The sequence below is a fragment of the Pygocentrus nattereri genome, chromosome 5 (assembly GCF_015220715.1).
Source record: "Pygocentrus nattereri isolate fPygNat1 chromosome 5, fPygNat1.pri, whole genome shotgun sequence".
NCBI lineage: Eukaryota > Metazoa > Chordata > Actinopteri > Characiformes > Serrasalmidae > Pygocentrus > Pygocentrus nattereri.
Genome location: NC_051215.1, coordinates 8,748,501 through 8,773,208, shown reverse-complemented (window position 1 = coordinate 8,773,208; position 24,708 = coordinate 8,748,501). Strand labels below are relative to the sequence as shown.

The 24,708-nt window shown below is 38.2% G+C and overlaps 1 protein-coding gene across 1 annotated transcript; it reads left to right on the top strand.

Moving 5' to 3' along the window:
* The first annotated feature begins 512 nt into the window (after window positions 1-512).
* Window positions 513-23,527, top strand: fam160b1 (family with sequence similarity 160 member B1). Its single transcript, XM_037538806.1, has 17 exons — window positions 513-859; window positions 3,572-3,650; window positions 3,852-4,021; window positions 5,321-5,425; window positions 5,525-5,647; window positions 5,993-6,208; window positions 8,380-8,576; window positions 9,715-9,829; window positions 11,312-11,388; window positions 11,783-11,975; window positions 13,384-13,556; window positions 15,389-15,532; window positions 16,151-16,241; window positions 16,426-16,569; window positions 18,168-18,308; window positions 18,443-18,546; window positions 20,919-23,527. Exons 1-17 carry the CDS (start codon window positions 815-817, stop codon window positions 21,034-21,036), a joined length of 2,235 nt encoding a protein of 744 aa, XP_037394703.1. The 5' UTR covers window positions 513-814; the 3' UTR covers window positions 21,037-23,527.
* Window positions 23,528-24,708: the final 1,181 nt, after the last annotated feature.

Sequence of the window (24,708 nt, the reverse complement as noted above, 5' to 3'; positions counted from 1 at the left end):
CGTGCTGCAGGCATCAAATTCAAAATGAGTTAATATTTGCAAAAAAACAAAAAAAAATTATCCATTTGAACATTAAATATCTTGTCTTTGTAGTCTATTCAGTTGAGTATAGGTTGAAAAGGATTTGCAAATCATCGAATTCTGTTTTTATTTATGTTTTACACAACGTTACGACTTCATTGGAATTGGGGTTGTAGGTGAAGAGCATATTATTGTTATTTTAATTTAACATAGATAATATCCATTTATAATTTATATGCCAGTCAAATGTTTTATTTATTTGTTTATTTATTTAATTAATTGATTTTGAGCTTTTTTCATTTTTTTGTTAGTTGCGTGTGGATGTATGCATTGTCTTGCCATTAGAATAGGTTCGATATAAATCTGTATGTTTAATTTCCCCAAAATATAATTGAAGTTGTACATTTATACAAACAAACAAACAAACAAACAGTCAGTCACTGGCTCGCTCTGACTGGTCGACTGGAGGTAAGCTCGCTGTCTCCCGCTGCTGGTGGCCTGCAGGACTGCTTTGTTTCTTGGCCATGGAAATGCCACGGTGGCCTTCAGCTGGCAGTGTTAAAGGTAGATAAACTCACCGGTCCAGGTGGATGATTTACAGCAGCCGGGAGTCGCAGGAACCGCCAGCTGTTCTGAGGACTGAAGCCCGTCGTCGATTTTTGTAGCGATACATTTTCACGGTTATAGGTCACTTTATGAAAGCTGCAATCTGGATCGCGGCGGCAGAAACAGAAAGAAGATAGAGGATTTCTCTAGGTCTTCTCGCGAAAAACTCCTCCAGTCCAAGAACAAGATGTTCTCAAAATTCACCTCCATCCTCCAACATGCGGTCGAGGCGGTAAGCTCCCGGACTGTAGTTACAATGCGCTGTGTTTACACGACGAAGCGAGAACAATGTGTTACTGGTTTTGTTTGCCTTGCCGGACGGAGGGCCGTGCGAGCTCATTTCCAGCTCGGAGACTAGGCTGTGGTTAACTTACCTGCATAGCTTGACGAAGCTGAAGTTAGCTTCGTAGTCTTTTCGCCAGCTATCTACTTCGAATTTACAGTTCCACCTTAAACGGTGCCTTGGTTACATTCTCAGCCTAAGGCGCGAGCGCATAAGTGCTGTACCAATTAAGGTGGAACGGGAAGATTCAAACTAGAAGCTGGCGAATAGGAAGCCCAACTTCAGCCTTGTCCCAGTAGCCTTCATGTTAAGCCTGAGATATTTAAAATATGAATAGCTATTTATTCAGCTATTTTAGTTTTAGTAAAGTAGTAACTTGCTACGAAGATGCCACCTTCGAAGCTTAGCTATAATCTTCGTGGTTGTTTAGTGACACCGTAGCTAAATCAAAAGCAGCTTGCTAATGCTAAGCTAATGTTAGCTGGACTCCTACGTTATACTCGTAGCTTTCAAATAAATGCTAAGCTGTATACAAAGCCTAATTAACCAGCGTACTCTTTAGTTGTTGGGTAAATGTTATAAATAAAATACATTAAACAAGAACAATAATAATAGTAAAACATAATAATAATAATAATAATAATTGTTATTATAAATCCGCATTGGGGCTAAGCTAGCTAGCCAAGTAAGTTAGCTCACCTAGCTAACCTAGGTTAGCTTTGTTAGTGAAGGGTGCTAACGTAGTTAGCTAATGTAATTTAGTAAGCTAGTCCGTAACCGAACACATTCACAGTCTAGCACCTAACCTTATCGATTAGATTAAACACCGAGATTATAGTGAAAAGCTACTAAATTTTGGAAAAATATAGCTAAATAACTAACTGTATTGTCAATGTTATTGTCAGGGCCTAGAAATCTTGGCTAGCTATAAGCTAACTTAGCTAACGCTAGCTGACGTTAGATAACGTTATCTTGCGCAATTCCAACCGCGTTGATTTAATTAGTGTTTTGATGCTAAAGTTTTATGGCATCCTTTGCTTTTGACATATCATGAATAGTCGTTACTCTGTCACTGGCCGAGCACTGAAATTGTAGCTTAATAATGCCATATTAATAGTGGTCTTGCTAACGGATATCGGATCTAATCAACATTGTAAACATTGGCTGGCTGCTGTGACAGGAGCCTAATACTCCTAATATAGACCTCACACTCGAGGTCCTGCCCAGCTTAGGGCAGTATGCATGTTTATTTTATCTCATTTATAACGTTACATTTTGCGAGAGACGCCCAGATCAATCATGCTCATGAAAATATCTTCAAGCCTCTCAGATATCTGATCTCTCAGTATAGTATCCCCAGTATAGGGCTGGGTAATGTGACATTTACCGTTATTGTGATAAATTGCATCACGATATGTTACAGTGTGCGTTTTGGTTTATATTGTTGATATTGTTGGTGCTTAAAAAGCTTTACCAACTGCATGTTAGGTAACAAAATGAGCCGAGTTGGTTCTTTATAATCAGATGTAATCCAGCGCAGTATGTGAAAATTTTAATATAAATTTGTCTATTAATATTATTTTTGATACCATTTTGCTAAATTTGGCACAAATTTGTCTTTTACAACTTATCAAAACTAATAAAAATAAAAAATAATATTATAACATATTGTGTATTGTGAAGTTTACAGTATCATATTACATTTTTGCAATATTGTCCACCTATATATATATATATATATATATATATATGTGTATGTATGTATGTATGTGTGTGTGTGTGTGTGTGTGTGTGTGTATAGTGGTGGTGATAGGAATCAGGGGTCTCAATAACTATAGTGAAGATATAGCTTATTTATGTACCATCCAAAACCACCACTGAATCATTCTGTTTGTTTTTAGTGCTAATAATACTTAAGTAGCAGATCTGAAAATAATATTTTCTTTAGTAGCTGTTTTACTTTATATTCTGCCATGACTAAGTTTTGGGCCAAAACGTTGGAAGAGTATTGTAAAGCAATGTCTCGGACATCACGTAGAGTATTCTCAACAATTCACAACAACAAGCTTTAAGTTTTAAATGCTTTGGATGTTTGGTTCCTGTTGTTAGCACAGTGGACGTTTCTGAATCTGTATGTTTCTCCTTGCTGTTAGAAATAAAGGTGCAGCGCAGGTACATTTTTCGTTCATCAAGGTACAAACAAAGTAAATGTTCCCTCAAAGGTACAGCAGGGGTTTTAAGGTCACAGTGTGAACCTTAAATAATTTTCCCCAGGTGAAAAGTATGTATTTGTACCTTTTCATAACCTAATGTTTAAAACCGAGCAATAAAATAAAAAGCCTTGAGGCGAGACGGGGTGTGTGGAGTTGGTACAGTTTGGGAAATTGGGGAGTTCAGTTATGTTCCCTGACTAAAGGTAGTGAGATGTACCCTTGAGGGAACCACCCCAGTGACAGTTTCATACCTTTTCTGAGAGTGTAGAATAGTTATACATTCTCAATGACTTTGTTTACATTTTAACAATTTTAATAATACAGAAAACATGTATGGATTTCTCCTTTAAGAAGACTTGTTTGAATTTGAATGGCTTGAATTTTCATCCCTGTAACTGTTCCTAATATAGCATGACTGATGATCATGATGGCTCATATCTCTTTGCAGCTTGCACCGTCACTGCCCTTGCAAGAAGACTTTGTGTACCACTGGAAGGCTATCACACATTACTACATAGAAACGTCAGGTACGGCTGATCTAAATGATTTCAAATAGATCTACCCATCTCCTCAACAGTCATGCCACAGTAATGGAAAATAAGGGCTGTTTTCTCAAACCGTATGAGCTCACTAGTTTAAACTATTGGCTTACGGTGTCCCCCATGATGTCATCAGCCGCTCTGTTGTTTTTCATCACACAGTTAATCAGATTCACTTTACTCTTGTAGATGACAAAGCCCCAGTGACCGACACCAACATCCCTTCTCACCTGGAGCAGATGCTGGACATCCTGATCCAGGAGGAGGGTGAGAGAGAGTCGGGTGAGACGGGGCCCTGCATGGAATATCTCCTCCATCACAAGATTCTGGAGACCCTCTACACTCTTGGCAAGGCTGATGTGAGTAGCATTCTTTTTATTGTTTTGGATAAGACTGGATATTATCTTGGACGTTTAATTATTGTAATCGATTCTTCACCTATTAAGAGCCCAGTTAAGGATGACCTTAACTAAGTGGTTAGACTGTTGAGTTGAGGCTAAATACAACTTTCAGACAGGTCAGAATGAAAGCTGGAAAAGAGCCACAGCTTTTTTTTTTTATGGAAATGTTTTTCTGTGCAATGGAAACTGACTGATCAGCAGAAGGTACATTTGACTGTCACCTCACTGATCCCTTTGTCTGCGCCTATACACTCTTTAACTGCTGCTAAACTCAGCACTTTAGACTCATACTTTGCATATTGTAAGGTTTACAGGTATGACTGTGTGTCTATGAGTGAGTGATGGTAGGGATGCAGGTTTTATTCTATTTTATTTTATTTTATCTTGTTGAGTTTATATTTATTTTTATCTTATTCCCTACATGCGAATGTCTGTCTGATACTGTGTGCTGTGAGCTCCTGTAACCAAAACCAAATTCCTTGTATGTGTAGCATACCAATAAAGCTTGATTCTGATTCTATATTTAACTTTTTGATTACATTTAGATTGAGTACATTTGTATTGAGTCTGTGTGCCAGGATGAGTAAGCGAAGCTGTGAGAGCCACACGCTGTGTCATTTGTTAAATGTTATTGCTGTGTTTTCCTTTATTAAAAAGGTATTACAAAGTAATACCCAAATGAACTTTTTACCAGTCAGTGATTTGACCATGTGCTGAACAGTCTTTAATCATATCATATGCCTTTTTAATATACTGGAAATAGTATTATAATCACAATACGTAGCAGTAAAATGTATTTATAACATTTGTGCATCCCTAGAGGCTACGTACAGTATTGTGCAAAATTTAGAGAACCTGCTTCCTTTTGATTTCCTGTCAAAATAGCCAGTAAATACAAGTCATTGATTTTTCAGGAGATATTTCTGAGGAGGTTGGATATAAAATAATCCATTTGGGAAAAATATTCCTGCTGATTGCTTTGAAAGCAAGTCCCCAATAAAGAATGAAAGTTATAACGAAGGCAAAGGATGGACACAATAAATACTTAAGTTAAAAAAAAAAAAAAAAAGTTGAGGCTTCTCTGTGATTTTTCTATTAAATGTTTTCTACATTTTGTCCCCCTGACACATGGCCATTTAGACTGGGAATTAATTAGATGAAGGTTCTCTGCCTTTTTTCTTCAGTATTGTATGTGTTGAAGTGATGAATGTTATTCACTGGTTATTGTAACATTTCTCCAACTCTCGGTTCCTTTAGTGTCCCCCAGGTATGAAGCAACAGGTTCTGAGCTTCTACACTAAACTGCTGGGTCGTATTCGTCAGCCTCTTTTACCTCACATCAACGTGCACAGACCTGTGCAGGTAAGACATGCTCTAGCACAGAATCGGTTGCATTTTGTACTGTTTTTCCCTCTTCTTGTTAGTATACTTAAGCTTAGAATCCTCGTATTGTGTCCTCAGAAACTGATCCGTCTGTGTGGGGAGGTGCTGGCAGCTCCTACAGAGAATGAAGAGATTCAGTTTCTATGCATAGTCTGTGCCAAACTCAAACAGGACCCCTACCTGGTTAACTTCTTTTTGGAGGTAGGCATCTATTCAACTTTAACCATTTATAAATAATGTTAGATATGCATTTATGCAGTGGACATGTAACTGTTTAACATATTTTGTGCCACTTTTTCTGGCTGTGCCAGTTTACTTATATTATTTATTTGTTTTTTTTGTATCCGGTGTTGTCTGATTATGTATACACCCATTCCACCTAGACATACACTTGCAGTGAAGTGGTGTTCATTGTGATATCTATATAAATGATGTTAGATTGCCCTCTCTGTTAAGACCCTTTGGGTACATGTTGTTGTTTTCTTCTCCTTCTTCTTCTTCTTTTTCACCTCTTCTTGATGCCTCTATGTTTGCCTTCATTCGCAGAATAAGGGAAAACGGGGTGACGGTAAAGAACCAGGAGCTGACGGGTTAAAAGAGGACCTGTCCTCTCCAGATACAGGTCAACAGCAGAGTTTAAGCATAGGCCTGGATGGTCCAGCGTCTACTGCACGCAGTCCTGCAGAGGGAGCCAGTGGTTCTTATAATAACAGCAGCAATTATAATCTGGTCAGCTCCCTGCTCAACCTCACCAAAAGCCCAGTGAGTCATCCTCATTTGTTCTGATGCCTGCTGAAGGACATTTATGTGCATGTCCTAAAGAGCATGTGTTATACTGATGACTTACTAAAAATGCTTTTAGATGATCATTCATTTTTAGCAATACTTATTGTTTTATAAATGTTTGAAGTTATTAAGAGTGGTTTGATGTGAACTGCTCTTAGTCAGAGTTGTTCACAGTAGTGGTGATGGGAACCTGATGTCTGAAAGTTTTAATGCCTCTAAACACATCATTAGGGGTGGGCGATATGGCTCTAAAATAATATCATGATATTTTAGGGTATTTTGCGATAATGATATTTTTGGTGATATGACAAAACACTAACATTTTATCGATTTCAAAAACATGCTCTTGCAATAAAATAAATGTTAACATTTTATTTAGTATAAATATGTTTCAAATATTTAGTAGACACAAAAAAAATTGATTCCGATATATTAGTCAAATTATTAATCATCATTTAAACGTGGCTATCGGCTGTTGAACGCTCTTCGTGGCATTAGCCATGTTTAATAGAGTATGGAATGGAATATGTCCATGTAAACACCTCAGTTGGAATAGTCTAGTCGAGGCCTTTGGGAATGCAATTTCTATCCGATTGAACGAGGTGAGTAGTCCTCTAAATAACCCGTTAAATAGAAGAATAATAGTCATGTAAACAGCTGAATCCGATTACACTCCAGTCGGAACATGTAGGTATGTTCTGCGCATGTGCGTCGCGTCACAGCGAAAGGTTTATACCGTTGAACATGGCAGAGTAGAAACTGGTGTGCAGAGCTTTAAAAGACGGTGGTGGGGCGGACGTCCTGTTTATGTGTCTCAGAACACGATGTCCTCCTCGCGACATCGTTTTAAAGCCATTAAAAAAAACAACCGTGCCAACTGGAAACTCATCTCACGCCAACTGGACCTCACGTGATGTTCACTGTCATGGTAACGTTTACCCTATGTGCTACACCACGCATGCGCGTCATTTTGCATCGGATTACTTGTAGCGAGCATGTAAAGGAAGATTAAGCAGATTGTTGAATAGAGTGAGAATGAACACCTCAGTCTGAATCTGTAATCCGGTTGTATTCAATCGGATTGGCAAAAGTCTTTGTGTGTAAACGGCCTATTTTGATTGTCCTCATACTCAACTGAGTGCTTCTGCTTGAGGTGGTGAAACAGATTAGTTGTGTTTCCCCCTTTTGTTGTTACAGGCTTCTTGCATATCTTGCATATTACTGTGATCTGTTGTACATCCGAGATTTTATAACCAAACCACCTCCGCACCACTGAGGTCGCTCCCCTTTTTGGGAGAAACTCCAAAACAGAGCTGCTTTGCGCCATGTTTCTTTCTGTTCCCGAATGACTCACGCAACGAGTACACGCCATGCACATGACGTCATCACATCAACAAGTCAGAATATCGCTGTTATCATGATTTTTTTTTTTTTATCGTTAAGAAAGTTCTCCCGGTATTATCGCAAACGATACGATATGGTACACCCCTATACACCATAAATAGATATTACGTGAAATAGTTTTAAATATGTTGCACGATGACTGAGAAACCATTTTACAGTAGTTTTCAAAGGTTGTGGCCTAAAACAGGTTGTGGTCTTTTTTTTTAAAGCCTTCTTGGCAGAGAGTTACATGCAGGATGTCAAAAGGCAAACCAAAAAGTATGCAGGGTTGTTTTTTTTTTTTTTGTGTCAAGTTATTACAAGTTACCATTAACAACAAATAAAAATGAAAAGTCTCACTGGTTGTTTTAATTATTTTAGTAAATAAAATAGATATATTTGCTGCAGAGATATCATGACCTGTTTCATGGTACTATAAAGAAATCAGTCAGTAAATACAATGGGCCATTTCAAACCACTCTGAATGACTTTGTTTACATCTGAAGGTTGAATTATGCATATCCTTGGTATTTTCCTTTTGAACGTAGAGGCTAAAATACACAGATTTTCATTGTTTTCTACTAGTGTGTAAAATGTTCTTCCAGGTGCAGTAATTTTAAAGATAACTCTGAATCTTGTTGCAAGTGCTTATTTGCTTGTTTAATAACATTTAATTTAAATAGTCTTGTTGTGTTTGGTTGCTTTGTTTATCTTTGCCTTGGAATTGGAGCACAATACGAAAAATGTGTCTGCTTTTCTGTCAGGATGGCCGAATTGTGGTAAAGGCGTGTGAGGGGCTGATGCTGCTGGTCAGTTTGCCTGAGGCTGCAGCAGCTAAGAGTCTAACAGAGAGCACAGAACTGTGTCAGCTGCTGACAGACCGCCTCGCCTCCTTCTACCAGGCTCTCCCACAGTCTATGGATCCTCTGGACATAGAGACTGTGGAGTCTGTCAACTGGGGGTACGTTATGTTATCAGATAACTCTCTAAAAGTTGTCAGTTGGGCTAATGAGAAAATGCCTAGATATGTAAGGCCTGTTTCACACGTACTACCTCTGCATGTCCCAGGAAATATGGCAGCCTGACTGCTGTGGCTGTTTTGTTTTATGAAGCTAAATGATAGCGAGTTACTAGTAGCTTGATGTTGCAGAGAGCTGTAGATGATCTGTCTGCACTGGATGATGGGGCTGTACAGAGGAGCTTAACATATGCTCAGGTTTTTGAGTGACCACTTAACTCTTTGACCAGAGTTGACCAAAAAGCAGTGGTCAAAAGCCACCTCTTGCACTAGCCATCAATAACACATTCATACAATCTCAGCAACTTGGTTAGAGTTGCCAGATTGGGGAGATTTCCCTGGAATTGTATTTTATGCTACTTGCAATGATGGTAATTGTTTTGAGGGATGTTTTTTCATTACCTTGTAGTATTTCAAACTTCTTTCAAAATAAATAAAGAAATAAAATAACTAAACAATAATAAACAATGAAAAGATTAAAAAGTCATTTTAATTACTTAATTTCTCAATGCCTGTTCTCTATGTGCCACTCTGCTTTTCTATATCTTCGACGCTGCTCATGAAAGCATGTGAGCACTCTAACCTGTTAATATGGGTACCAAAATTTAAAGTGAGGTGTTCCAAGGGGGGTAGTATTTGTGAAACAGACCTAATAAATAGCAAATATTTTGATAAATAACATGCATAGTCTATTTGCATGAATTTGTAAATGCTTTAGTCACAGTGTGTGGGAACATAAGTCTTAATTTGTCTGACATTTGACATTTGTCATTTTACATATTAAAAGCCACACCTTTGCTTAATCTGTGTACAGGAAATGACTGTCATTCAGTGGTCATTCTCTTTAACAGTCCTGTTTTGAGGCAAATTTGTGATTTAGACATTTAGTTTGCACAATGCTAATTGGTGCCCCCCAGCTCCCATTACTTATTAGCTACATTAGTGTCAGCTATAATACTAGAACTAAAGAACCAAACTTCAGACAACAGACATTGAGTGACTACATCAGTCCTACAGTGCTGCCGTTGTCTGAATCCAGTTCACAGTTGATTTAAAAACAGACAAAATGGTCTTTTTTCAGGCTGGACGTTTATAACCTGAAGGAAGACGCTGCAGCTTTTACAGGGAAGCGTGCACTCATTTCCTTCCTCTCTTGGCTGGACTATTGTGATCAGCTGATCAAGGAGGCCCAGAAGGTAATGTACAGTCATTCTAAATAAGAGCAATCCAGAGATGTCTTATGATGAATTGTTTAAAAACTGGGCACATCTCACACTTGTGAGTCTTGTACAGAACAACACTTAAGGAGATAAAGCAGGACGAGGGTATGAAGCACATTGTTCTGTGATGGATCGTGCAGTTGTCACATGACAAACAAAGCTAAACTGGACAAAGTTATTTTTGCTTTTACATGCACACAGCAAGTGTAGAATGTGGGCATTGTTCTGATCTGTAGTAAGGGCTGGATTTTACTACAACCTGCCAAACTCTTCTTCTTCTTTCGGCTGCTCCCTTTAGGGGTCGCCACAGCGGAACATCTGCCTCCATCTTGCCCTATCCATTGCCTCCTCTACTTTCACACCAACCATCTCCATGTCCACCTTCACTACATCCATAAACCTTCTCTGAGGTCTACCTCTTCTCCTTCTACCCAGCAGCTCCATCTCCAACATTCTTTGCCCAATATATCCACAATTCCTCCTCAACACATGTCCAAACCATCTCAACCTGGCCTCTCGGGCTTTATCTCCAAACTGCTCCACCTTCACTGTCCCTCTGATCTGCTCATTTCTAATCTTGTATGGTAACGTTGGGAGTGACCAGGCTGGACATCATAGCAGGACGCACTACTGTCTTGTAAACCTTCCCTTTCACTCTTGCTGCTATCCTTCTGTCACACATCAGCCCTGACACCCGTCTCCACCCACTCCATCCTGCCTGCACCCTCTTCTTCACCTCTTTTCTACACTGTACATTGCTCTGGATGGTTGACCCAAGATATTTGAAGTCATCCACCTTTACGACCTCTACTCCTTGCATCGTCATCTTTCCACCTGCCTCCCTCTCATTCACACACATGTATTCTGTCTTATAACTGATGTGCACAATTGTTTAGGTAGTGCATTGACATTCTGGCCCCCAGACATTCAGTACATTATAAAGGCACTTGCACCTTACCAGTAGCCTGCCTCTCCTTCTCCATGGTGCACTGCCCACAGGCTGTTGCCTGTACCAATCATTCAATTGCATTGCATGCTGTTTCAAACTAGAGGACTTATGAATATTTTGAATAGGACTGTAACCATCATATATTTTCGTTTTAGACTATTCTGTCAAATTTGAATGCTCTATAAGGACAACAATAGTTCAACAGGAGTTTCACTAATTATTAAAAGGCAAATGATTTTTTAAATCTTATTATTTATTGAGGTTACAGTAAAAGCATTTGGGCTAAACTCAGCAATAAAAACCAACATTTTCACCTCAAAATTAGAGCTCCTATACAGTCAATTAAGAGCGTCTTAGAATATTAAGTGCTTGACAGCCTGACCTTGAAAATGTGGCTTTAGTGTGTAAAATAATAAGATAATTGGGTTAGATATGTTCTGTGTAGAGAGGATAACGATTCCCTCCAGGTGTGCGTTCCTTCCTGAGTGTCCTTCTCTGTTGCCCTGTAGACGGCAGCTGCAGCTTTAGCTCGAGCAGTGAGAGAGCGCTTCTTTGTGGCTGTGATGGAGCCTCAGCTAATGCAAACGTAAGTGACCTTCACGCACAGGGAGATGTCTTGACTGTGCAGTACTAGAGGTTTAATTGCGTGTCTCTGTATATGAAGTTCAGTTTTCTCCTTCAGAGGCTGTTATTGATCTGTTTTGTTTCCTCGTGTTTTCTGTGCTATTTTACGCCTCTCTCTCTCTCTCTCTCTCTCTCTCTCTCTCTCTCTCTCTCTCTCTCTCTCTGTCTCTGTCTCTGTCTCTGTCTCTGTCTCTCTCTCTCTCTCTCTCTCTCTCTGTCTCTGTGTGTGTGTGTCTCTCTCTCTCTCTCTCTCTCTCTCTCTCTCTCTCTCTCTCTCTCTCTCTCTCTCTCTCTCTCTCTCTCTCTCTCTCTCTCTGTGTCTGTGTCTCTCTGTGTGTGTGTGTGTGTGTGTGTAGGTCAGAGGTGGGTATTTTGACGTCCACGGCGCTGTTGAACAGGATCATCAGGCAGGTGACATCTGAGGCCTTACTGCAAGAGACAGTCTACTTCCTGTTGGGAGAAGAAGTGGGTCCTGAGACAGCTGCCAGCATTACCCAGATCCCTCTGAGACACAGGCTCATAGAGCACTGTGACCACCTCTCAGACGAGGTAGACCTCCTCAATAAACGGTCTTGTGCATAAAATTATGAGTCTGACTAGGATTCTGATTAGATTTCAGTTGAATAATTTTTATTGTTAATACAAAACTCTTCAATTATTATTATTATTATTATTATTATTATTATGAAAAAAGTTTCAGCATAACCTCTTTCAGCACATTCTGAAAGAAACATGAGCCATGGGATGGGAACATACAATATAGTCTAACGTTCATTCATAATTTTAAATTAGGATAAAATGGGTTATAACTTATGTAGTTTTTATGTCTAGGAGCATATGAAAAAATATTTAAAAAGTTGCATCTGCCATTATTCTCAGTGATCAATTTTAAGGGGTTAAAAATTGGTATTGGCCACTAAATTTTCATGTTAGCCTGTGTTATCTGCAGTTTCTTTCATCAATAGGTAGAGTAAGTAGTGCAAGACTAAGTAAAGCATCAAAAGTTAAGAGTAATTTTGTATTCTACTTGTTTACTAGTCAAGAGGCTTTTATTGTCATTCCATCTATGTACTAGTACACAGTGTAGTGAAATTATGAAATTATATATATATATATATATATATAATATATATATATATATATATATATATATATATATATATATATATATATATATATATATATATGTATATGTATAATATACATACACACATACACTCTTTTTTTTTCTTTTGCTTGCAGACTTATGTCTGCACATTTGCACTTGGCGCTGTCTATTTTGTTCCATGTTGCACCTTGCTCCTGGAGGAACATAATTTCACTACACTGTGAAATATATATAAAAAATTATACATAATATAATTATACTAGAAGCAATACAATACATACAATAAATAAAACCGACATTAGACACAGTAAACAGACAGTACAGTGCAGCGTCGACGCAGCACTCATTTCTGGGTTTTGAGGTAGTGAGTATAAGGTGCAAAGATTATTTAACGTGCCGTGATCTAAGAGAACCTTTGCAATATTATTCATAGTAATACAGTATTGTGCTTTTTTTTTTTTTTGTTGGGGGGGTGGGGGCGGCGGGGGTGAGTATGTTTTTGTAGTACATTGTGCAACACTAGTGATGATCATAGATCTACACACTCCAAGTCCCCCAAACCACCTCAGAAATTGCTCATGGGTTTGATATTCGTCATTCATAAACTTTGCACTAGATTTCTGGTAACTAGTTAAAATTTCCTTCTTTAATTTAGCTGTGCTTTTTTTTTTTTTCTCTCTCTCTCTTTGATGTTTTCAAATAGTGACCGTGTTAGAATGATCCTGTATGGATACTGAAAGCTGAGCATGGATGTTTACAAACATGTTCAATTCAAGGCTTTCTTTTTCTTGAAGTGGCAAATCAAGTTGAGTAAAAACTGAGTGACCGCTGTTGACTGTCTGTGTGCAGATCAGCATCATGACCCTGCGGCTGTTTGAGCAGCTGCTGCAGAAGCCCTGCCAGCACATCTTGCAGAACCTGGTGCTGCGCAGCCTGGACGAGCGTAACTACATCGAGAACAAGGCGCAGGAAGAGCGCGAGGAACGCGAGCACATGGAGAACGGCCAGCCACACGACGCCGTGTAAGGGCTGCTCAGAATGGTTCTTCAAATGTGCAATGTGATCACAAAAACGGAGCTTCAGTGATGCAGTCCGGCAGTCTCAATGATGCAAATAAAACTGAACTGCAGCAGGAATGTTATCATAATTCATGTGAATTATTGACCTGTCACTTAAAGCGACAGGTTGGATAATATCAAATTTCTTTTCCCCCTTTCCACAAATTCAGTAGTTCAGTAAAGGCAAGTTTAATGCCCAAAGTTTGCTTCTTCAGAAGCTGTGATGCTAATGTAGTAATGAGTAAGCTAATGGCTTTCAGTTAGCATTGTGCAAAAAAAGTCATTACTTGGCTCGAACCTTGTTGAGTGTGTGCACCACATGGCTAAAATAGCACTCACAATCTTGAAGATAGAATTTTGTGTATATTTCAGTCAGGTTTTGTAGATAACTGTCAGAAACCACATGAAACTGTGAATTTCAGGAAAAAAAAACTGAATTCTGCTATTGGTAAACTGAGTTGTATGTATGACATACGACACATGGCTGTTCACACGGTCAACAGTAATAAAGAACCTCTTTTTATACTTTTTAAATGAGATTATAGTTGTACAGTCAACATACATACATAGTAGGTGGTAAAATCTTTAACAATGAACATAAGGTTCACTGTTTTGAGAAGATAAATACATCATGAACATTTAAATAACTTGACTGGCTGACTTACCGCTAATGATGCTTGCTTTCATGGAAGCATCCGTGTTTTTTCCCGCCTTGTAGATCGAACACATGGCGGTCAAATATAACGTCTCTTCCCACCTCCAAGTTCAGCAAAAAGCATTATTTGCTTCTATTATTTGTTATCTTGTGTTTTGTTGATTTTCTTATTTGACCTGTCCTCTACAGGGAACACACTTTAAATATGTCACTTTGTTGCCTATTTCAAGGCACAGTTTCTATTTATTTGCTGTGGTTAACATATTGACAAAATAAAGCTTCAAATATTAAATATTATAACATTTTAACTTTATTTGCAATTCAGCAAATAAACAGTAATTTTACATTAAATTGTGCAGAAAAGTGTTCTGTAGAGGATGTGTTAATTTCATCATGTCATGTGGTCAGGGTTGCCCAAACCTGGCTGATTAGACTACATTTGGAGTAAGGGGAACATTGTCGGAATTGTTTTTTGGTTTTGCCAAACTTCAAAAATGTCAAATGAATGGGTTGGTTAAGATGTGATTATGTGTATGTGTGTATGTGTATGTGTGTATGTGTATGTGTGGATGGATGGATGGATGGATGGATGGATAAAGTCTCATGAATTCTCAAGTGAATAAGCAATGGCATGGATACAAATACGTGATGACTTTCTTTTAGACATTCCTATGTATACATTCTTAGCTATATACTATTCATATGGTGCTGAATCAGTGTAATTCTGGAATTCTCCTTGACAGTAGCGCAGGGAACAAAAATTGGAATTCCATGGTTATAGACGGCCCTTTCCTGTCAAAGTAGGCGGTTATCTGTCACAGGAAATGCACAATGCTCTTTGAAGGTTGAGAGAATAGGCGCTTACTATAAGGAGGTTGTCAGCATGAAACTGTATGTTGTCATACTATACTAAAAAGAGTAAATTGTAATGTTCTTTATCATGTTTCCTCATTCATATGGTGCGGTTTCTGCTTTAGGAGGTCTTGCATGCTCTTAACTTGTTTTGCTATAAATGATATCCATTCGTCTAAAATAATTAAATTAGTTATTGACATCTGCAGGTAATATGCTGTACACACGTGCTTCATGGTGGCTGAAATGTTCATAAATATTTTTGTTTTTCCTCTTGATGTCTCACCAGTGATTTAGAAGAGGACCCACTGTTCTCAGACCTGTCTCCAGACACCAGGCTCTCAAGTCCTGATTGGCTCAGCTGCTCTCCCCCACAGAGCACAGAACACACAAAGCCTGATGGGAAAACGGAGGTGCACAAAATTGTAAACAGGTTTGTAAGCAGTTTCTGTATTCTGTGCCTAAATCTGCCAGTTATAGTCATTTGTATGAGGAAACTTTGCTTAGTGCCTTGTAGGCAGGCCTGTTAATATTCTTACCCAGTCACCTCATCACATCACATGTGCAAAGCCACAAGATTTGAAAGAGGGAAAAAAAACATGCTAAAATAGGGTGTTAATGTGCTGATGAGAGTTGCTCAGTAAAGCATAAAAATAATTTAATGATCATAATTTAATAATCATGTAAATGTAAAAGGGATTTGCATCAGGTAGGTTGAGACTAATGCATACATGTCATGGGTCTTATGAAAACAATACGTTGTAAAACCTTTAGATGGCAGCAGTGAATAATGATTGTTTAGTTGAGCTTGAGCTGGGTCTGTCATCAGTTAGGAGCTACTGAGTATTAGTTAGGAAGCAAAACCTTAGACTTAAATATTTGCATTAAATAAACAATTAACCTGTTAATCAAAATATATTAATATGGCAATTAATTGTCAGCCAAAATTTTCATGATTGTGACCAGCCTAGTGGCTTTGTTAATGCAGATGTAAGTGCTGATGTTTGAATTCAGATATGACCATGCCTTTCCCCCCCCCATGGTTTTTCAGTTTCTTGTGCTTGGTTCCTGATGAAGCAAAATCATCTTATCAAGTTGAAGGCACTGGCTATGACACTTACCTGAGAGATGCGCACCGACAGGTGAGTAGTATGATCCTCACACTCCACCCATCCACTTAAAGAATCTGCTGTGTCTCTGTGCTTTAGCCATGGCTGTGCCTTGCCAAAAGTGTTCTATGCCTTCAAGACTACAGAGGTTTTTATCCAATGCCCGAGCTATAACTTGATTTTAATTATTGTTTTTGTGTGCTATATGCATGTGCAGTTTCGGGACTACTGTGGCATCTGCCAGAGGTGGGACTGGCGAAGCAGCCCTAAGCCCATTGAGAAGTGTAACCTGGACAGGCCTTTCTTCGAGGGACATTTCCTCAAAGTACTCTTCGACAGAATGGGTCGCATCCTAGACCAAGTGAGTTTGCGTGTTTGCCATGAATCGTTCACTTTTCATAAGTTGTAATGGTTGATTAGAGAATAATGTTTTAGAAGAAAGGCTCACCTATTTTCTGTGAACATTTCACTTCGAGCAAATGTAGCCTAATCATCTTTTGTTATTTTAACATGAGACACTACCTTTAAAAAGTACATACACAGTAACACAGTACACAGCAGTATTTGTGAATTAAAGTGAACTTCTGTTTTAAATATTACAAACCATTTGCCAAAAAATATTTTTTTCAAATGTTTGTCACTATTTCTAGACTCCTGTGACTAGAGATAAATGATAAATAACACACTGTAATTTTCTCTGTATGTAACAGTGGAGTTCAAAGTCCACATTAAATATCTGGAACTTTTTATTTGAATCTGGAAATGAACAATATAGTTTTAGAATTTTAAAATATATGTATAGGTTAAATTTTATGTTAAGTAAAGTGTTGACAAATAAAATGACACCATAAAATGACAAGGACACCTCAGTCATGTGCTGTCGGCTCTGGGGATTGAACTGGCGACCTTCCGGTCACGAGGCTGGTTCCCTAACCTCCAGCCCACGACTGCCCCAGGTTACTAATCAAATTGAAGCTGATTTGTCAAATTGACCATGTTGAATCCTTTGTACAAAAAGGTCAGATTGTTTTTAGTCTTATTTCTTCAATTGAAACGCATGTTCAGACCACTCAGAGATGGCTTTGATCTCCTGATCAGAGGATTTTGCACACTTATAGTCCATGCCAGCTTGAGATCATGCTCTGAAGTTCATTTTCAAATGTTAAGGATTCTACATGTCACACAAATTGTTGTAATGATGGTGTTCTTTTAATTTAAAAAATATATATTAAATTAGAAAACGATGCTAAATAGAGGCATTTCCTGTAGTGGTCCTTTTGGACCTCACTGTATATGTAAATAATATACTGTAATTTACAGTTAACCGCCTTGAGATTTTATCTCCACTTCTAAAATATAATGCATTGTGGATGATAATTGTATTGTATCCTTCTCAGTGTGGTCCTTCTTAATGGTACAGACCTCTCTCACTTATAGTCTTCTACAGCTCTGTTCATCATTCCAGACACTAACATTTCTTCATTTTCATCTTACTGTTTGCAAGCTGTAAAGTCATACAGCACTAACATATTAGTCTAATCATTTTATTAACTTGTCTGCAACCAGACATTGAAACTTTTGAACTGTAGTGCAGCTCCAAGAATATTCTTAGGCTTGCCAACTAGTTAAATATGTAAAATTAAAAAATGGGAAGCCTTTCTATTAATCTTGTTTACATTGTTGATTGGTGATAGAAATGTAACATTTAAGATTAGAGGTATTACAATACCAGGATATGTTTATGTAAAAAAAAAAAAAAAAAACGTAAAATAAATGACTAAAATAATGGCATACAGTTTCAGTGTCTGGGCAGTAATGATATCTATCATGCACTTAAAAAGCTTCCTGTATTGTAACAGTAAATGTAACGTATCGTCATATTGTCCACCCTTAGCTCCTAGTTTGCACTTACCTTTATTTCTCTTTGCACTTACCTTTTATTTCTTTATTTCCCTACAGCCATATGATGTAAACCTGCAAGTGACATCAGTGCTGTCGAAACTGTCGCTGCTACCACACCCTCACTTGCACGAGTACCTGCTGGATCCCTACATCAACCTGGCACCGGGCTGCAGATCCCTGTTTGCTGTCATAGTCAGGGTAATGCTGTTCATCTTTGCACACTAGACCGTTTTCCTCTCAGTCGATATAACATGTGCTTATGCTTAGATGTGTAAACTCTTTATCTTTCCTTATCCACTGTAAGCCAATTCTTGTGTCCCTTGGCGCATCAGGTGGTTGGAGACTTGATGTTGAGGATTCACCGTATTCCTGATTTCACTCCCAAACTGCTACTGGTGAGGAAGAGGCTGCTCGGTCTGGAGCCAGAAGGCTTGAGGTAACACTCAGCACATGTTACAGGGCAGTTATTACAATTTGTAATGTAAATGTGATTGAATTGTTTGAAGGCTCCTGTTTAAATGTTTGGTGCAACAAAGGCTTTAAACGAATAGCTACTTTGTATTTTCTCTGATCTTCATTATGGTGGTCATACAGCACAGGCTTTCAGTGCTTATCATTAAACATGGATCTAAGGATGGGCATATCAGTCAATATTGTTATCAGAATTTATAAGGCTTTATTCGAAAAATACTCCGATACACTTCCTATAGTGTACTGCAGTCTGCAAACACATCACTGCATGTATAGTCGTATGCAGTAGTTTGGCTGCCCTTGGTCAATTGACATGTTTTGTTGATTTTCTAAGTGAATAAAGTGAACATATCTTCTACAGGAAAAACACTTCTGCACATATTATTGCAAAATCACTGCTTATTTGTTGAATGTAACAATTTAACAAGAATAAAACTCGTTTTTACTCATTTTAAAAAATAGTTTTGTGCAATTGTTATGACGCGTCTTTTTTTTCTTTTCAGTATGTTAAATTGCACACTAAAATTTTTTACTTTTTTTTTTTTCTTTTTTTAAAAGTGTGTTGCCAAGTAGAGGTTGTGTTACTTCATTTTCACTTAGAAAAGAAGAGTGTTTATAGGCCAGGGTTAAAAAGCAGATTTTTTAAAAATGGGATTTTTATTTAAAATTACTGATTTTTTTTTTTTTTTTTTTTATCTAATTCAGTTTCAATTTGTGGCAGGGGGGTGATGCATCTGGTCATATACACGTGTCACTTCATAGCTCATGGTTAGTTTGCTTATGTTAATGGACGGAGCTCCAAACTGAAGCAGAGCCGCACCTCCAACCAACCCCTTTGCGCGCACACACACACACACGCACGCGCACACACACACACACACACACACACACACACACACGCTCTCACTCTCATACTGCTGTATTTTTTTTAATGAAGACATTTCTTTCACTCATTCATTTCTTTCATTCATTCATTCATTCAGATCAGGGGGTCACCCAATGTCTGTGTCTTTGATTCACACTTGATATGAAAGAAACTTATACATCTACTTAGTGTGAAGGTGCCTCATGACAACTAAACATCAAGCTGTAATTGAGCACGAAAAATAATGTTCCTGATTCTATTTTCCTTGAATCAGCACACCAGTGTCATCTTGCGCCAGCCTTTCACCATTAATGTAAATGAAGAGAAATCAAAGCGGAAGTTTTAGAAAACGGAGTGGTGTGCAGAAAGCTCATGCAGACAAAATGTAAAGAAAAAAAACTATCATTGATAAGTGATCTTAGCCCTCTCTGTAATCAGTGTTGTTGGTGACTAAAAATCTAACTTGCAGTTTTGTTTAGTGTTCTAAATATTTTATTTCTATTTTATTTTAAAAGTATTTTAAATATTTTAAACTATTAAGGAAAAAGTGTCATCCTCTATTTAATGCATACACAGTACATACACACTGATGGAAGTTACATTTGATGAGCTAATGACATTACATGACAGCTATAATCTGACCTTAATCCAACATTTAATCTAACGTTAGTAAACAGACTAAAAAGGATGATGTACTTGCATAGCCATTCGGAATCTCGAAATAATGTTGCTTTTTGTCACGATTGCGTGGGCTTTTCTAAACTGTGTGCTCATCTTCTCCAACAAGGCGGTCTTCAGGCTGTTAAGTGCTTTCATGGCAGCCGTGTCCTCCAGGGCTGATTTTTCCTGTAGTGTCTTTCTGATCTGGATGTGGCGTTTGGGTGATTCGTGGTCCTTTATGGCTTCCAATTTTTACTCTTATTCACATCTGAAGCATGTTGACAACCTACCCGATTGTCTGATTTCTCCTGAACTGACCGCTTGTAGGGCGTTGTCGGCTTTTCTACACTTCTCATTAAAAAAAAAAAATCTCCTCCTAGGACGTTAAAGCTGAAGGTCTCCCTGCTATGTAACACCATCTTTTGTTTGTTTGTGTTATTTGCTACAACACTAGCCAAGGTTACTTGATCTTAGGTGATTCTTTTTAACCACTGGTTACTAGTTAGCATTCTATGCTCAAGATACCTCAGTGACCTCATGAAAGTGTTTAGGTGAAACAAGTAGACTCACGATTCAGTCTGCAATGTAGAATGTCACAAATCCCTCGGCAAATTTGCCTACCACTACACAAAATGACCTGTATTTGGCAGGTGGTCGGTGCTAATTTTCAACCCTGCTATGTGTTGCAAGTCAGGTTGGAGTGAAATCAGAATCCCTTGAGAACCACTGTCTTTTTACACCTTCTTCATTCAGCACAGTGAACAGTTCAGTGCCAGCTCTCATCAGTGTGACACTTTTCTTTTCCCCTTCAGTATTGACCATGTGACGTTGCTGGAGGGAGTGATCGTTCTGGAGGAGTTCTGCAAGGAGCTTGCGGCCATCGCCTTTGTCAAGTTCCACGCCTCCACTTCCACCTCCCCCTCCCCCTGAGCCTCTCCCTGCTGCACCCGGGACACGAGCATCGCTGGTGCGCCCAAACCGGCACCCAGAGGTGGGCGGCTGACACAGGAACCACAAACTGAACACCATTCATCCCTCGGACTGCTGGAGGACACGCTCATAGTGGGATTTGATCCAGGGGATACTTCCATGTCTATGGCCACCCACGCTAATCTGACAGACAGACCGGCAGAGGAGATCAGGACGAAGAAAGAGCCCAGAGGTCAGCTTTGACGCTGGGACAAGGATGTAGTAGCATTCATACGCCCGCGTCGTCTCTCGTTCTGTGTCTCTTTCGTCTGTCTTTCGATGGGGTCATACAATAAGCCCCCACCACACCTTCTTTGCAAGACTTCTCTTTCATTTTTCTTTTTTGTGTTCGTGTTTTAAGCCATCTGTTCTTGTGTTCCTGTGGCTTTGCACCTGCTGACTTGAGGAAGCAGTCTATTATTTATTCTCTTTATGAGATAATAGTTCTGTAGTAGCTTGAAAATATATATGTAATGCCAAAAATTAAGTTTAAAAGCAGTTGCTTTTTAAAAGCTCTAATTAAGAGAACCTTAATTTAACATGAAAATTGACACGTTTGTGTGAAATTGAAATTTAAAAAAGCTACTGTAGTTACAGTAACAAATACTATGCTTACATTCTGCTTTTTACTTTTTTTTTTTTTTTTTTTTTTTTTTTTTTTTGTTCTTGAGGGAAATTGGTAGATAGGCTGAACAAGAATGCCAAACGGTGGATCAGACATTACAAACAGCCTAAAACTTAATCTGCGATGTTGCCGTTTAGCAACTCAGGATTTGAGCTGTTTTCATACATAAAGATCAGCAAACAGACACGCTTTAGTGCTGACATGACGATCAACTCGCTAAACAGAACATAGGCTCTGAACGAAGAGATCGATTCGAAAGCGGACTGCGCACATTTGCACATGTCACAAAAACCGGATTCCACTGGAACATCCCCAGAGAACTGTGCGTCCTGTACATGTCCCTAACAGTGTTTATAGACAGTCTTATTTTCGTGGTTTAACTTTTACTCCACTGCATTAATATTGTGTGAATGTGTGTGCCTTGTACTTCTCTAGCTGTACTCATTGCTCTGTTTCTGCGTTTTAAGTTATTTATTGAGATTAAGCTGCAAGCGTAGTTCAAAATATTGCTCTGCTTAGGAGAGAAATGTTATTATAGGGGATCTACTTTTTTTTTTTTTTCCTTTTTAAGCAGTCATTATGAAACGTACACCAGCAATAGTGTTATCCAACAGGCTCTCTCTTCTCTTCCTGTAATTCAGGCTTAAGAGTGAAAGTGCATTTACGAGGTCAGCGAATGCCAAGCGGTCTGAAACAAGCCGAAATGGACAGCTGGCGTCGGAAACCCCCTTAAGGCTTGTTATTAAGCGGATTGTGGAGGGTTACAACGTTTTGGGAAATCTACCATTACAAATTTTTTGTAGAAATTCTTTGTAAAACCTTGCAACTTTGAGAAGTTGTGGTGGATTATGTGGAGTCGTATGCAAAAGTTTGGGCGCACCTCCTCAAATGACATGTTTTGTTGATGAAGTAAAAATGAGTCCTGACTGTTTGCTGACTTTAGCATATTGAAGCGGGTGGCTCTTTCTGCCACCTAAAATATATAGCTTCTTAAGTAATAATGAAAGTTTCCCATAGTAATGACTTAGTATCTCATAATTGACTTGCTATGTCATAATAATTAGATCATACTTACTTAGCATCTCATTATGAATTACTGTTATAATCAAAACAATGAAGTTCTGTGACTTGGTATCTCACAAGTTTGACTATCTCGTAATAATGAGGCCCTGTCTCAGAATTATAACTTAGCAAATCACAATATTGAGATACTATCTTATAATAATGAGATCTCATAACATGATAGTATGTGTTAATTATGAGAAGTATTATGAGATCTTAAGTAGAAACCAGACCAGACCAAAAACAGGTTTCCATAGCAAATGAATAAAAAATTGTGCAGAATCAATTTGCAGCAGTGTGCTTTCACTTAGAAAATCAACTAAACATGTCACTTGACCGGAGGTGTTTCAAATGTTTGCATGCCACTATATCCATCACTCTGAGCCACACTCATCTATGTCCCTCTACCTTACGCAATACTTGATCCAGGAGTAGAAAGTTGAGTGATTTGCACATTCACAGTAGACATTCTACTTTTTATGTGTTAAGTGTATTCGTACATTTAAACGTTTTTATTTTCATTTTATTTCCTTTACAAACCAAAGGGTGTATCACATCAGAGTGACTTGTTCTGTTGTGGAGATCTTTTTATTCTCAATCTTGCACGTTTTTTTGTTTTTTTTTACCAGCTAAAGCTCCGAAGCTTTCTCTGTTTATGTATATACGTGTACAGCGATAGCCGTAGTGCTGTCTGGGTGTAAAATGCATGCAAGCTCATTCATTGCATTTTGGTGTGGTAAGTAGTAAATGTCCCCTTTACGTTTCCATCCAGAGTCCTTCCTTCTCTCAGTCCCAGTCCCACACCTTTTTCTTTTCCTCAATTGCCAATTAATGGGGACGTGACAAAGTGACAAATGCCTTACTTTATATGCAGTGGACATCTGCGGCCTGTATTTACATATTTTTGGTTTTAAGTCTTACACTTGCGCCCTTATTTCAGTGTCTGTTTTTTAAGAAGTACAAAATATGTTTCATGGATAGTGTAAAAGAAAAAAAACAGCTGCAGAACATTTTAATCAACATGAGGGGGAAAAAAAAAAAATATATATATATATATATATATATATATATATATATATATATATATATATATATATATATATATATATATATATATATAATGTATGTATGTGTGTGTATATGTATATACATACATATATATGTTCTTTCACTGGTTTTCATTCACTTAGACCAGCCACTGTTCTGCTTGACCTATGTGTACAAATGTAGCTTGCCACAGCATATTGCCTCAGATTAGTGAAGTAAAAGAACAGTTTCTGACTTGTGGTGTTGACTGTCACTGCCATGATGTAACAGTGAGTTATTAGATGAGCAAGACTGTGTTGCATGCTCACGTTTTCTGTCCATTGAATTCGAGTCGGGCTGGTGATGCCATTTTAGCATCTTAAAGGGAATTGCCCACTGCACTATTATTACAGGTCCCATAGACACTGTACAGTGTACATTGCATTGACACCTTATATTCTGCATCGAATGTGTCTGTTGCACCTTCCATCTATTTTGTATCTTTAAAATGGATTTCTTATACTCTTCCCAATTAAAATATTCGCTTTCTTCAAGTAGACGATTTTCTGGATATTTATTTAAGACTGATCTAGGTTTGTTTGTTGTTAAAGTGATTAGAACCGTTACATGAAATGGTTATGAATACCCTGCCTGGTGCCTGAAACACTTGAGTTATGATGAGTAATTTTTTGTTTTTTTAATCCTTTCATGGTGGAGAGGCAAAATTGTCCTGAGAGAAAACATTGTTTTTCCAGGGATCATCCCCCAGCCCCCGAATTATCATTACCATTGCTTCCAATTGGCTGGTTGGTTGGGGTGGTTAATAAAACGCCTGTATTTGTGACCCCAGGGGCCCTATTAGAGAAAATTTGTAAGTCTGAGATTTGCGTTGTTGTCATGGAAACTTAAGACTAAATTTA

Coding starts and splice junctions, on each gene's coding strand:
- fam160b1 (XM_037538806.1), top strand. CDS start 815: ATGTTCTCAAAATTCACCTCCATCCTCCAACATGCGGTCGAGGCG. Junction 6,209..8,379: donor TCAACCTCACCAAAAGCCCA/GTGAGTCATCCT, acceptor CTTTTCTGTCAG/GATGGCCGAATTGTGGTAAA. Junction 9,830..11,311: donor TGATCAAGGAGGCCCAGAAG/GTAATGTACAGT, acceptor GTTGCCCTGTAG/ACGGCAGCTGCAGCTTTAGC.